At 39.6% G+C, this 14,729-nt stretch overlaps 1 protein-coding gene across 1 annotated transcript in view; it reads left to right on the top strand.

The window, feature by feature from the left end:
• ANXA10 (annexin A10) overlaps positions 1–13,172 on the top strand; it is a 66,467-nt gene extending 53,295 nt beyond the window's left edge. Inside the window, exons 7-12 of the mRNA XM_007457378.1 lie at positions 6,478–6,531; positions 6,623–6,716; positions 7,595–7,690; positions 8,200–8,258; positions 10,785–10,907; positions 12,831–13,172. Of these exons, the coding sequence (XP_007457440.1) occupies positions 6,478–6,531; positions 6,623–6,716; positions 7,595–7,690; positions 8,200–8,258; positions 10,785–10,907; positions 12,831–12,899 (495 nt within the window). The 3' untranslated portion in view covers positions 12,900–13,172. The remainder of the gene's footprint in view (positions 1–6,477; positions 6,532–6,622; positions 6,717–7,594; positions 7,691–8,199; positions 8,259–10,784; positions 10,908–12,830) is intronic.
• Positions 13,173–14,729: the final 1,557 nt, after the last annotated feature.

The raw sequence follows: 14,729 nt of genomic DNA, 5'->3' as shown, positions 1-14,729 counted from the left end.
CAGCAGGAAACAAGGGGCTTGAATTTAGGCAAGAAAAGCTATTTCGGTTCCTCTGTGTTATCACTCAGATTGTTGACTAGCCATCTTCTAGCAGGGAGAGCAGTGGATGGAACTCGATGTTCCAGTCCAGGTTATAGAACTTATAGAATGAAAGAAAACAAGGGAACATCAGGTCAGGAAAAAAATACAGAAAATCTCCCAACCACTCCAGAAAATAGACCCACAGCCATATGCTAATTTTTCTTTCTGAAATTGCAGGTTCAAACTTTTACCTAGAGAGAGTTCTTTTTTTTTTTAATGCTACAAAGTTTTTTTTTTTACAAAAATGAACAACTTTATTTCTCAAGTTAAAGTATTGTATTACTTTACACAAGAAAGATAAAAATTAAGAATTCTTTCTACCCTGTCTAGAACTAGTCTATATACAGAAAATAGTTACAATGAGAAAATGACTATTGATAATGATATTTTTTCCTTTAAAATATCAATGGCAGTGTGCAAATTTAAGTGATTACTTCATTTTCCTTCTTTTCTGATTGGGCAATTTTGCTATCTTCCTCCTTCGGGGTGGATTAACACATCCAATGAAACACAGGAGGTGTGGTTTCTGTAATGTGTGTTTATTGTGATTAAAAACTTTATACTGTACTCTACAATTTAAGAATGAATAAATATATCAGCCAGATAAGAACACAAACTAACAATTCCATTCGTTGCCAGGCAACAAGGATTTTACATTTTTTTACTCTTTGTTTTGTGCCCAAGTTATTGTCAGTGTTGAATTAGGAATAAAGAAATCCAAAAGGAAAGGTTCCAGAGGAAGCAAGTATTAGCTGCCCCAGACGGAGGAGAGATTGGTGACTAGGGCTGGTTGGATTTCTTCAAATTTTTCAACTGCAAAAAAGTGGCATAGTACTGAGCAAATCTATTGACCTTTCAATTAAAGTAAAAATTCTATTTGTAAAAACAAAATCAAGAATTTGCTTTCTTGTTTAATTTGGTTTGCTGTGGTTTAATTTGGATGTGCATGGCATGGCCGCATAGTTCATAAAACTGCCTGTATCAATTCATCAAGTCCCATTCTGAAGATTCTAATCTCTGGGATGAGAACATCAATAGAGAATAGATATCGTCCAACTAGAGACTTCTGTGTAAGGTGTTGTAGGAATAAGCTTATTTAAATTTGTGACAGAAGTTGAGTCATTATAGGAAAAAAGTTTTTAATAATCATTATTAATATTAAAAATAATCTTACTTGGCAACGTCAATTGAATATTTTCTAACTTTTCAACGTTGTAAGATTAATTAAAACATTCTCTCAATTTAGAAGGGTCTTCATCTTTTGGTTTTCTAGGGCTGATGCTCCATAATGTAAATTAAAACAACAGTTTCCAGTCAGAAATTCGTGTTGGCATTAGTACTGCCCCTAATAAAACCAGAAGTCCTATTATAAGTCCATGAGTTGCATCTCAATAGCAAACACGTTTTTATTTTCTTAGTATCCAAAAAGAAATTTATTTCAATTTATTAAAGAAATATATAAGCTTTCTAGTAAGACAAAAAATATATTTCATTAGGACTATTTTGCATTCCACTAGGCCTATATCACAGTCCAACCTCTCCTTCCAAATTTGGCTTTTCTCTCCCATCCATGGTTGATCCCCAGCACATCCCATAATTAACAAGAACCTGTTTCGTAAATAAGATCATTTGTATCATGTTTTAGATTCTACATATAAGCACTATATGGTATTTGTCTTTGTCTGACTTACTTCACTTAGTATGATAATCTGTAGGTCCATCCATGTTGCTGCAAATGGCATTCTTTCATTCTTTTTTATGGCTGAGGAGTATTCCATTGTATATATGGACCACATCTTTATCCAATCGTCTGCTGATGGACATTTAGGTTGCTTCCATGTCCTGGCTATTGTAAACAGTGCTGCTATGAACATAGGGGTGCAGGTATCTTTTCAATATGTGTACGTGTATGACTGAATCACTGTGCTGCACACCTGAAACTAACCCAACATTGTAAATCAGCTATACTTCAATAATTGTTTTTTTAAAAAGGCAAAAAAAAATATAACCAGATACCTGCTCGTCTCCGTCTCGGAGTCAGCTCCCCAGGGGAGCCGAATGGCTGCACCCCGTCCCTGGAAACTCAGATGGGCTCCGTGGCTGGCCAGACGTTTCACGTCTGCTGAGTGAGAGACCAACCTGAAAACAGCCCCAAGACACCATACGTCCACCTCCACTGTTAAATGTGATTGCTCCCACCTCCAACCCCATCTATTGGTACTCCAGTTCTACTCCTATCTGGTAAAATTCCAATGATCAAGTATTCACATAACCTCTCAGAATCTCTGCACCTCGTCAAAGGTTACGCTACAAACCCCCTAAAAATAACTGACAGCCAAGAATCAGGATCGCAGTGTGTTTTTATAAAGCAAAGCTCTTATATTTCAGGAAAAAACACACAGTTCTGAAAACTAAACTTGAGAGAAAATAAATCACAAGGGGAAAAAAATCAGTGAACGGTATTTTCCCTTGATGTAATAGAGCTATCCATCTTATGCACAATTGCAGGTCCTTTTTCCTGCAATTAAACAATAATGCTTTATTTTTGATCGAGTATAAATGTGAGGATGTGTATTTGTATATATAATATTATTTGTATAGACACACATATTTTAAAATAATACACAATTTATTTTATCACTGGGTTTCACCTAATTTGGATTATGACTTTACAGGATAAAGTATTACTTCTTAAGTTCAATTTCTAGAGTTGGAACTTAAGTGTGTGTGTGTGTGTGTGTTTAACTTTGAAATAGCTCTTCAGAGCAGTAAAATTGTCCTTTCAACATAGAATATAAAAATTGATGGTGAAGCAAGACCTACATTTTATAAGAAGCCAAGGGGAATTAATGAGGTTTACTTAAATATTATGTATTTATAAGGGTTCGTAGTATATTCCCCTTAAAATGTAAAACACAATTTACGAGTATAAGATAATACATATTTCAAAGAAAGCACTTAACTCATAATTGAAAATGGAAGTAAAAAACTTATATTTCGGGCTTCCCTGGTGGCGCAGCGGTTGAGAGGCCACCTGCCGGTGCAGGGGACGCGGGTTCGTGCCCCGGTCCGGGAAGATCCCACATGCCGTGGATCGGCTGGGCCCGTGAGCCATGGCCGCTGAGCCTGCGCGTCCGGAGCCTGTGCTCCGCAACGGGAGAGGCCACAACAGTGAGAGGCCCGCGTACCGCAAAACAAAACAAAACAAAAAACCTTATATTTCAAGATCAGGAGTCCCATGTAATGCTTAGTAAAATGTATAATTTCTCATAGATGTTTAAATATTTTGAAGTCTGACCACTGACTTCTGACTTCTACATTAATGGCTCATTTTGGGCCTCCTGGTTTAGGCTTTGGATCAGTAAATTTCCAAGAGTGAAAATGATGTAACGTTAACTAGAGAATCAAAGAAGTCCATCACTTCTGACCACTGTCTGTGGTGTGTACACCATTTCAGAGACTCTGTCTAGACATCTTACAAAAAGAGGTGATGAGTTCCAGCCAACTAACTGAGGGCCACTGTCACGTGACCAAGTTCCTTCTACCCTCCAGTTGGGATCCTTATTCTCTCTGCCCCTATCTCTCTCTATAGATAGATGTTTGATAGATGGTAGGTGATAGATACATACATACATATATACATAGAGAGATGATAGATACATAGATAGATGATAGATAGATAGAGATATAGATAGGTAGGTAGATAGAAGACGGATAGATAATAGGTAGACAGACAGATAGATACTCTATGTAAAACAACCAGGTATATATCTATGTATCTTTTGCTCTTGGCTCTAAGTCAACTGTGTGTCCTTGGGTTTATCATTTTGCTCTCTTGAGATTCCAGATATTTACCCTGTAAATTAAAGGAAGTGAACCCATTCTGCTCCATTCCCTCTCAGTACCCATATTCTAAAATTCTTCAGCAGTTACAATCACTTCCTCCTCCCTCCCTCTGCAGCTTCACTTCCAGAATCAAGGGAAACACCGCCCATGGCTTTCATCTTTTTGACATCATGAACATTCAGATACACCTCTTTTTTGTGAATTAATAGAGATTGAGGGAATTGGAAGCTTTAAGGTATTCATGAAACGTGAAGTGTTTAAATTACTGTCATAGTTTCTGGGAAAAAAAGAGCTTTTAATCTATAAAGAATTTTCCAACAGGGCTTATTTCTAATAAGAAAAAACCACTCAACCAGAACGCGTTCTTCCTGAAGACTAATGCCAATCACTGAACTGACTCACAGCACTTCCTGTGCCTTTATTAAACCAGATTTACAGGAGATCTAATTACCTGTCAAATAATGAAAAGTTAGTCACTTAGAGATCGATTAATCCGTATGTGCAAATCACCCTGCAGATGATAAATGTTTCCACAGACAGAAATAATGGAAACTGTCCTCATCTTGGCTGTCAGGAGTCTCCCGGTGATGCTGCCTCAGACTCATGCCCTGAGGCCTCTGAGGATCATCTGTAGCCACTTGGCTCCAAATACTTCCAGCCAGATTTTAATTCCTTTAATTTCTTCCTTTCACATTTTTATTTTGCCCTTAACCCCAATTCTCATTTATGCCATTTCTCTGGCGTTTACATCACCTACCAGTCTACTGTCTTAGGCTTTTTATATGACAAAATCCACTTGCTGGGAAAAGCTAAATCACACATTAAACTGATACACATTTTTTTAATCTACCAGTCTGCTTAAAGTGCTTTTGGCAATTAACTGCACAAAGAAGTAAACAGATGGGCCCCATTTCAAGTTAAATGTCCAAAAATCAAATCTCTCACAAAAATTTCAGAACTGCAGAAAATTCTTAAATATTTCTCACAAACTTTGCATGCGTAGGTGTTTAGTTAGGTACATCGTTTGATTGCAAATCACAAAAAACACTTCAATGATCCAGAAAATCTTCCCGTTTCTACTAACTGGTGTTTAAATTCTGCCATCTAAAAGGTATTTCTTTAACTTCCCTTCCTTCGTTTAGTATTGACTCAGTGAATATTTCTCAAAAGCCTACAACGTGCCAAGGACAATTGGGAATTATCAAAAGAGACAAAGACCCCAGTCTTAAGAAGCTTGCATTCTAGTCGTGGGATGCAGACAGCTATGGAGAAATCTAATAAATTGGTGCATTTCACAGCATGTTAGGTGATGAAGAATACGGCAGGGCAGGGGACGGGATGGCGGGTAGGTTATGATGTTGCACAGCTTGGTCAGGACAAATCCCATTGAGAAGATGAGACTTGACCAGTTAAGCTGGTTAACTTATATTGCTTTTTCTGTCTCAGTTTGATCAGAACCAAGTAACCTTCATGATGGTTTGGCCTCACCCTTGCTCCCTCTGGAGCCTAAGACTCCCACTAGTGCCCGGCTGTGTTCCCCACAGGGTTCCAGCCAGCGCGGTCTGTCTCACAGCCCTGGCCTGCTGAAAGGGTCTGCGCTGCTGTGGCCATAAACCACTCTACCTGTCAGGCTCCGCTGCTGGCTTGTCAGCCAGCAGGCAAGTTCCTCCATCAGGAGCAGATGAGAGATTTGGGGCCCATTTGTGCTGCTTCGGGACTGAGATGAATTCAGGAAGGCGTCCTCAGGGCCTCGGCTGCCCTATCTTGCTGTGTCACTGAGTTCATTTCCAGAGTCCGAAAAGACAACAGGAGCAGAAGACAGTGTACTCTGTGTTCTTCCAGCAAAGTCAAAAAAGAAAAAAAAAAAAAGCATTTCCTCCAGATCGGGACCCAAAGGAAAGGAAAGCTTAAATAAACTGTCTCATCACATGTCTCTCTTTCTGCCCTCTGGTCCTCATAACCCTCAGGGACCAGAGGGTCCAGCATTAGTGAGCTCTCCCTCCCTCCTGTTTGAAAGGATTTCTCTTAGGGCAGCTTGGCCATGTCTGTTCTTTCTTCATATGACAAAGAGGCAGGAGTGAAACAAATTTACAAAATACTCTCACTGCACACATTCTGGATTTCATGGTTATTTTACTGTTGCCAATATGAGATGTTACAAGTCAGAGACCGAGCATTAACTCACGCTTTCTCTCTGCCTTTTCCTTCTGACGATGTTAAAATCCCGTCACTACCAGCCGGCCAGGCAGTGGGCGCTGTTTGAAGGGGTTGGGCGGCGGAGATACCGCCCAGGGAATTGGAAAAGCGAAAAACTTGTCAACTCCTTTGAAAGATTACCTCGGCTACCAAGAAAAAATGAAAAGTGCCCACATTTTTTAAAAGACCTGCATTGCATAAAGTACCCAAGAAATGTAGACTAGCTCCGACTAATGATAGAACTTTCTTAGGAGTCTCCAGTGTATTTGGTGGCTCAAAGATTTGTGTCCCGGTAACCCTACTAAGTTGTCAATTCAGAGCACTTACAGAGTGAAACCTGTGCTTACTTCACAGGGAACCAGGGAAGAAGAGTACACGGGCCCTGCCACAGCTGCCCAGGACGCCATGGTAACGGGCCAGCCCTGGGGCAACCGCGGGACCTTGGCTGGGCACGCCAGCCTGCGGCCGCGGTGCCACCTGGCGGCCTGTGATGTTTCAGGTGCTGTGGGAGGCCTGCCAGAAGAGGACAGGGGAGCACAAAACTCTTTTGCAAATGATCCTGTGTAACAAGAGCTACCAGCAGCTATGGCTGGGTAACTGCCCTCTGTTCTTTACAGCTATCCCCTGATTAGAGAATAAAAAGCAAGCAGGTAATTGGGAAAGGGGAGTGTTACATATAAAGAGAGGAAAGCCAGTTATCTCAAAGGTACCTCTTTGGGGTTATGTTTATAGAGATGTGCCTCATCTAATAACATTGCTAAGGAGGAAGTTCCCCTAGAATTTTATTTTGCCAGTAAATGAATCACATAACCTTTCAATACTAAACTTTTTAAAACCACCTCTATTTCTGATGGAGAACTTACTCACCTATATTACCTATCTCCTGTTAGGTGCATCATATGTTGTCTTAAAAAGAATATGGTGAGGGCTTCCCCGGTGGCGCAGTGGTTGAGAGTCCTCCTGCCGATGCAGGGGACTCGGGTTCGTGCCCCGGTCCAGGAGGATCCCACATGCCACGGAGCGGCTGGGCCCGTGAGCCGTGGCCGCTGAGCCTGCGCGTCCGGAGCGTGTGCTCCCCAACGGGAGAGGCCACAGCATGGAGAGGCCCGCGTAACGCAAAAAAAAAAAAAAAAAAAGAATATGGTGAACACAGTCTGTAATGAACCAAGGTCATTATTACTGAAGTCGTGATTTCTGTGAAGCTGCCTTACTGGTCCTACTTTGTTCAACTTTCCCCAAACTGCTGTACCTTCCTGTCTCCCTTATTTTTTAAAATACTTTTTTGTTTTTTTTCTACTATATAAAACACACAAAAGTCCATTAAAAAATTTTAAAAGATGGCCTACTGCAACCCAACACCCACCCCTATACTTTATTTACCTTCACTGTGTATAAGCAATCAAATCCATGTTTGCATTTTAAATTTATAATATTCATAAAATCTCCTTTGAATTATATCGATTTGTTGAAGTTTTCCAGGAATTTCAAACTATTTCTGGGCAAGACATAGTAGATGCCATTAATGAATGTTATGATGGATCCTTTCAAGAGCTGCTAGTTGCAATTGGTGAGTAATAATGTTTGGCACAATGAATGCTGATTAGCTCTGATTGAATTAAAGATGCATGAGCAAGCTCTTGATTGAGTCACTTTCCCCTGAATTTAATTATTTAGACAGAATGTTAACTCTGTAGAGGAAACATGCATCAGCTACTGATACAATGCACTAAACTGGCAAGCTAATAACTTTCATGAACCCATACCCTTCCTAACAGCTGTCAACTTTCACACTAGGAAATCTTGAATTCTCAGGTAATTGGGATCTCACACCTTTAAATTCATCTTGTACATACTAACTTCCTTTCCCTTGTAAAGAAGGTTATGGTTTTACCGCTATTCTAAATGTTGACATTTTAATACAAGGTACAGTGAGGGATCCCACAGAGAACTCACAAAATATCAGTCTTCCAGGATTGTAACTGGAAAAAAAAAAAAAGCATTCTCATTGTTTCCCAAATTTTGAAGAAAACATGTACTGTCACTCCCAAACTTTCTTTTCTCTCTGATTTTTCCTAGTTCTCTGTGTTCGAGACAAACCAGCCTATTTTGCTTACAGATTATACAGTGCAATCCATGTAAGTATGAGCCACCTATTTTTAAAATTTCCCCAGAAATCATGTCTACTTTCTCAAAGGACTAGTTTTACTTCAGTTATTTAAATATTGATTCCCATATTTGAATTTGTATGCAAATATATTAATTTCAAAGAAAATATGCTCCAGTGAAGAAATATATTATACACCAAAATGAGACCCATCAAATAAAGATAATGCTCTGCTTTCCGTATCAAACAGAGGTACCTAAGAAGTATTCCTTGGGGCCTCTCCCCGCAAGGAGATGTGCTTTAGCATTTCTTAGTATCTGGAGAAACTGGTAGGTCCAAATACTTTTACCACATATGAAGACCACCCCCTCATACTCAGGCAATTACACAACATATGGCATCAAGCAGAAAATGTCAAAACATTACAAACTCTCAGAAAGAAATGGCTGCATTCCTGAACTTTAAAAACACAAAACGTGAGTGCTTATTTTTAAACATAAAGTATTATTTAAAAAAAACACTTAAAACGAGACATCTAGACAACAATAAACTCTAAAGCTATTTTTGTAATTAAGTGAGAATGTTTTTTAGTTTCGGGTGATAGTCAACTGCACATCTTTGGTGCATTCATTTTCAAAGAAACAAACACTTATGTGCATGAGACAATGCATACCTCAACCACAACGTGCACAAAAATATTTACAAAATGAAAAGGTCTCATACAAATCACTATACATGTCATAGCCCTGAAAACTCAAAGAAAATCATTAAAAACAATTCAGTGGTACCATAATTTCACGGGAGTGTTTTATCCTCAAAGTAATTGTCATAGACCAGCTTCTTAGAGGTAGCCAGCAAGCTTGGATAATATGTTAATCATCAAGAATATTTTATTTATTTTTATTTTTATTGATGTGCAAGTATTTTTTATTAGGTACCAGAACCCATGTATCCTCAGAACACAGGATCAAGATCAGAGCTCACAGTCCTCTGCTTCTTTTTGATTCTATTTCCAAGAATAAAGGTGGATTTGATTAACTATATATTTAAAAGTGTATTGGGCAAGGATGTTGGATGACATCAACCGTTTCCTTCTCCGACAAAAAGCGTAAAGCTTCACTTGTGAATGACCTTGGGAAAATAATCACATTACTCCGATTCCAATTGTGCCCAAAGTGAGGGCCAATTATCCTAACACTAAATAAAAACTTTACCCTTGCTGTGTGTGTCAATGCAAAAAGGAAGGTATGTGTACTCACGAACAGTTTGCAGGTACAGCAGAGGAGTGTATATTCCAGTAATCAGAGTGTTCATATACAAGGGCCTCCTGCCAATGTCAAGTATTATTCAAAAGCTGTTTTCACCAGCTCTCACCAAAGAAAATCTCTGTTTTTCTCCTGTGTATTCTAAGCGAATGATACACAACTTAAATATGGGAAGTTGGTTGGATCATTCATTTTTATCACTTCAAATTATGGAAAAGTTTGTTAGCAGGTCTATACCCGAAACATTCAGGCATCAACAATTAGCTGCTTCCTGGCCACTGGGTGTCACCAGTACTCCGTTTGAACAGACAAGCTGAACTTGCTTTGTAAAGTGGTATTCGTTCCAGACCTAGTACACGGAAAGGGACGGCTGTGTATTTTTCAGTATTGGAGGTTAAATCAGTAAATATTTTGAGTACCTGGAATTCTTACTTTTACAGTTTTCCACAATAAGCAGACGATAAAATAAAAATATAATTGCCGTCTTAGAAACGCTGACGTTCATCTAACAGAGTTGGGACCCACCTCCCAACCCAGGAAGAATTTTTACCTAGAAAGAGCACATGATCAGATTTGCATCTTAAGATGCAGTGTTCAGGAGACAGTGGGAGGTTGACCAGGTTTAAAAGGGAGAATTATATAGAGTCTCAGATGTAGAAAACAAGCTTATGGTGGCCAGGGGGAAAGGGGGGAGGGATAAATTAGGAGATTGGGACTGACATATACATACTACTATGTATAAAATGGATAACTAATAAGGCCCTACTACATAGCTCAGGGGACTCTACTCAACACTCTGTTATAGGCTATATGAGAAAAGAATCTAAAAAAGAGTGGAGATTATATATCTATATCTATCTATCTATCTATCTATCTATATATATGTACATGTATAACTGAATCACTTTGCTGTACAGCAGAAGCTAACACAACATTGTAATCAACTACACTCCAATAAAAAAATGTTTTTTTAAATGAAAGGGAGGATTATTGCAGAATCAGGTGAAGTGATGAGGGCCAGCATCAAGGCTGTGACCCTGAAAATAGAGATTAGAGGGCATTTAAGAAGCAGGGTAGATGGACCACTTGACTGTGTGTGTACAGTGCAGGGGGGCCGGGTCACAGAGGGGAGGCGGAGTCTGAGTTGATGCCCGTGGGTGGGGATGCCAGGGCTTGAGGGATACAGGACCAGGAGCCCACAGCCACAGAAAAGAGGATGAGTCGATTTTAGAAAGACTGACTTTAAGTTGCTGTTTCCTTTTTGTTTTTCTCCCCTGGGCTGTGTCTTTTAGGACTTCGGTTTCCATAATAAAACCGTGATCAGGATTCTCATTGCCAGAAGTGAAATAGACCTGATGACCATAAGGAAACGATACAAAGAGAGATACGGGAAGCCCCTCTTCCATGACATCAAAGTAAGTCTTCTCCTCGTGACTTATTTGCAGCCATATGTGATCCTTTTCGAAACTGAAACAAGAGCTGTAATTTAAGTAACCTCACGGTGGAATCTAAAAAGTTAACTATTCTGGCTGGGATCATCTACATTAGTAGGTCAGGCAGCCTTAGTGCACCGACAGGTGAGAAAAATCCCTTCACCTCGGTGAAAAAACTTATCCCTCTTTGATGTGTGTTAAGCAAAAGTCATTGGTTTGTCATGCAAACTATTCATCCCACAACCATGTGATGAGGCTCCACAAGCTAAATGGCCAAGCATGATGAGCACCAGCAAGAAAACGTTTCGCCAGAAGAGCCCATTAATTGTGAAGAGCTTTCTGAGATCAGCTCTCCTGTGTTGTCATAGGAGGGGGCAGCCAGTCAGATCCCATCACACGGGTGCAAAATTCTGCACACTGCCATCCCATGAGCCCTTGAAGCTCATGCCAAGAAGCAATGACTCAGAAGTCAACAGGCCGGTGGTTTCTTCATTCTGATACACCTAAGCTTGAGCCTGGATTTGGATGAAACCTAGCAAAGAACTATCAGAATATGTAGGACCATCTATGTAATTTGGGGCACCCCACGGAAAATGAAAACGTTTGACCCCTTGTTCAAAAAAGTATTCAAGACGGCACTCTCAGAGCACTAACCCAAGCACAGGGCCCTAGAACGTATCTTAATGTATACTTTGCACATAGCTAAGTCCTGTTATCTTGTCCACGTTGTTTCCATTGAAATTTTCAATTGCATAAAATAGCTTTTTAGTTTATTGCAAGATACGGAAGAAACTTGACAACCCAAGGAGGACGAGATCACACAACCCAGAAGGCCTTGTAGGCCCTCGGGGAGCTGAAGCGGTTTCCAAGAGGAAGGGTTAAGGGAGCATTTAAGAGACATCTTCCTCCTTCGTCTTTGACAAAACTCTCCTTACAGCCACCTTCAAAACCTTAAACTTTTAGTGGTGCTAAACATTCCTCATTGAAGTTCTAATACCTATACAGCAATTAAGGACAGCCACCTCAAAATCTACTAATATTCACATACGATTAATGCAACTTTACTATGTGCATTTAAGGCAGTGAATTATAATTACACAACTTACTTGCGTAAGAGAACATGGATGTGAGAGTTGACTTTTAACAAAGATAAGTTTTATAATTCCTTTTATTTATTACTATCATTTCTTTGGAAAACTTAGAAACTACGGAAGCATGATGAAAGGATTAAAATGGCCCTAATTCTCCACCACAGATAACCAATAACAAAATTTTTTTGTACATGTTTTCTTTTAAAAAATGTTTTACTACTTAAAGTAATATTTTTATTAAATCATGGATCCCACTGTAAAAGTTCTAAAGTACATAAACTGCCCCACATTATTATTTATTGCTTTTTACTTTTTCACTATTATACATAATATTATGGTGTATATTTTGGAGCGTAAATCTTGGGCTCATCAATAATTGATCATTATTTCCTTAGGACAGATTTCTTGAAGTAGAATTTCTGCATTAATGAGTATAAACATTTTTAAGCCATCTGAGGCATATTGCCCAATCTGCCCTCCAGACTCTACACTGATTTACAACAATAAATGAGGACACATCTTTCAAGTTGAGAAGATTTGATTCTACTGGAAGTTATTCTTCTTATAAAAACACATTAGGGTTCCATCGACTTTATATAAACTTCGTTCTATCGATTATAACCATGGTATTATTTTTCAGTAACTTCCAGGGAATAGTTCTCAGGGCATATTAAATATTTAGATGAAAAAAATAAATAATTCTTGTGATGCTAACGGCCCACGGCCTTTCATTCTATAGTTCAGAGGAATTATGCTTCTTTTTAGAAATACTATGACATTGTATTTCAAATACATTACATTTTCTTCTTTTCAGCATTTCGCTTCAGGGCATTACGAGAAGGCTCTGCTTGCCATCTGTGCCGGTGATGCTGACGATTACTAAATAAAAAGAAGGATTTGGAGGATGCACTCATCTTCAGAGACACGTCAAAATACAGATTCTGTGATTAATATGCATTGTTAGTAGCATTATTACAAAACTATAGAATCATATTTTCTTTTCTCTCTTTAAAATTATTCCAAGAATAATGATTATCAATAGGTCATTCAAGAAAAACCTATTGACAGAAGTGTATGAGGTTGGATTTGCACATATCTAAATCAGGAATTCGTTAGATTGCGTGTTAACAGAATAATAAAAGACATTATTGCATTGACATATGTTATTTAATGTGAACCGTCAATTCCCTACAAGGAGTGGGTCTGCTTACAGCTGTCCCAGCATGCTGTGAGAGATGAGGGAAACGGGGTGCATGGCCATCCCCTTCCCCACTCGAGACTCTGGACAAACGCAGTAAAGCTAAAGTGAACATCTCAGTCCCCTTTAAACGAAAATAAAGGTATAAAACAGCAGAATACAGCCAGATATATACTTGTCAAGCTTAGCTGTGTAAGAGACTTAGATGGAAAAATAGGCATGTGTGTGCACACATGTGCGCGTGAGTGCTGTGTATTTGACAAACACTCTGGTAAAGGCAACATCTCTAGCTATTGCTGTTCTTGGCATTAGTGCCCAGCCAGCCACTTGCCCAGGCAACGTCAGCAGGGTCCTTGCTGCTTGTCTGTCTTCACTCCTTAACATCAGCATCAAAGCCTATCTGGGAAGTAACTCTACGATTTGTGCCATTAGTCAAGGCTGTTCCCTTCTGTGTCTGAAGATGTGCTCAATTAGGAGCAGGAAAGAAAAAGTACTCATTGAGGCAGATTTCGAGGAGAATCTAGTTTGACGCCACAGTCTAGCCAAGAGCAAAAGCAGGGACAGAGGTGGGTGAGCCCAAGACAGAGGGATAAGCTCCCGGGATACGCAGGGGAGGACACACAAATGAGGTCACAGAAAGCAGCGGTTAAGGAAGGCGAGCAAGGCTAACGTGGACACGCAGGCAATAAATCTAGACGTACTGGTGACGCTGGCAGATGTGCTTTATTCCACGTGGAGCGCTCTCAATGGCTCACAGCCTAGTCTCTGTAGTTGTGTCCCCACTGGTCTCAGGGACATGGAAAATGTGCTCAGAACCTGGGGTCTGCCTGGGGGAAGAATGCAGGACATTTAGAAACATGTAATAACTGGACACCTGAAACTACTTTGAAGAGTTCAGCTCACTGCTACCGTGTTTGATGTCATATAATTTTAACTTGGGTTTTATTTCTGCCTTTAAAAAAAATCATTAGCGTTTCAAGCCAAAGTAGTAATTGTTTGAGACATTTAGCAGAGCTATTACACAAGCTAAAACTCTTAGAAGAAAAATGTTAGAATTCCTGATGAGAACTTAGATATCTAACGAAAAACTTTCCACCCTAAGATATCTTTATATACACTGTTCAGTAAAGGTGAAATCTATACTTTAGTTAAGTAATGTCTTTTACGTCTTTAGCGTAGCGAGAAAATCAGATCAAAAACAAATCTGGACTTAGGTAAGAAGAGATTTATTGGAAAAGCCCACTGCAAAGGGAAAACACTCTGACCGTGGGATGTGCGGGGGTCTCAAAGGTCAGCAGAAAAAGATCTTCAATGTATAGGGATTAGTAAACAAGGCTGGAAATGATCAGGTGAGAAGAATGGGGGTGTGTGTGGTGTGATTGCACAGTAGACCTCACAGTTACCTGGGGTTGGGGCAGGGACAGGTGATCTGGGGACCCCTCTGGGCAGCTTTCAGAAGGAGCCTAAGGGTGGATTAAAGCTCAGGGACTTGTGGGGCAGATGGGAGAAGCCTGA

Source organism: Lipotes vexillifer, unplaced genomic scaffold (assembly GCF_000442215.2).
Source record: "Lipotes vexillifer unplaced genomic scaffold, Lipotes_vexillifer_v1.1 scaffold668, whole genome shotgun sequence".
NCBI lineage: Eukaryota > Metazoa > Chordata > Mammalia > Artiodactyla > Lipotidae > Lipotes > Lipotes vexillifer.
Note: the sequence above shows the minus strand (reverse complement) of the source record. Positions and strands in the feature narration are given on the sequence as shown.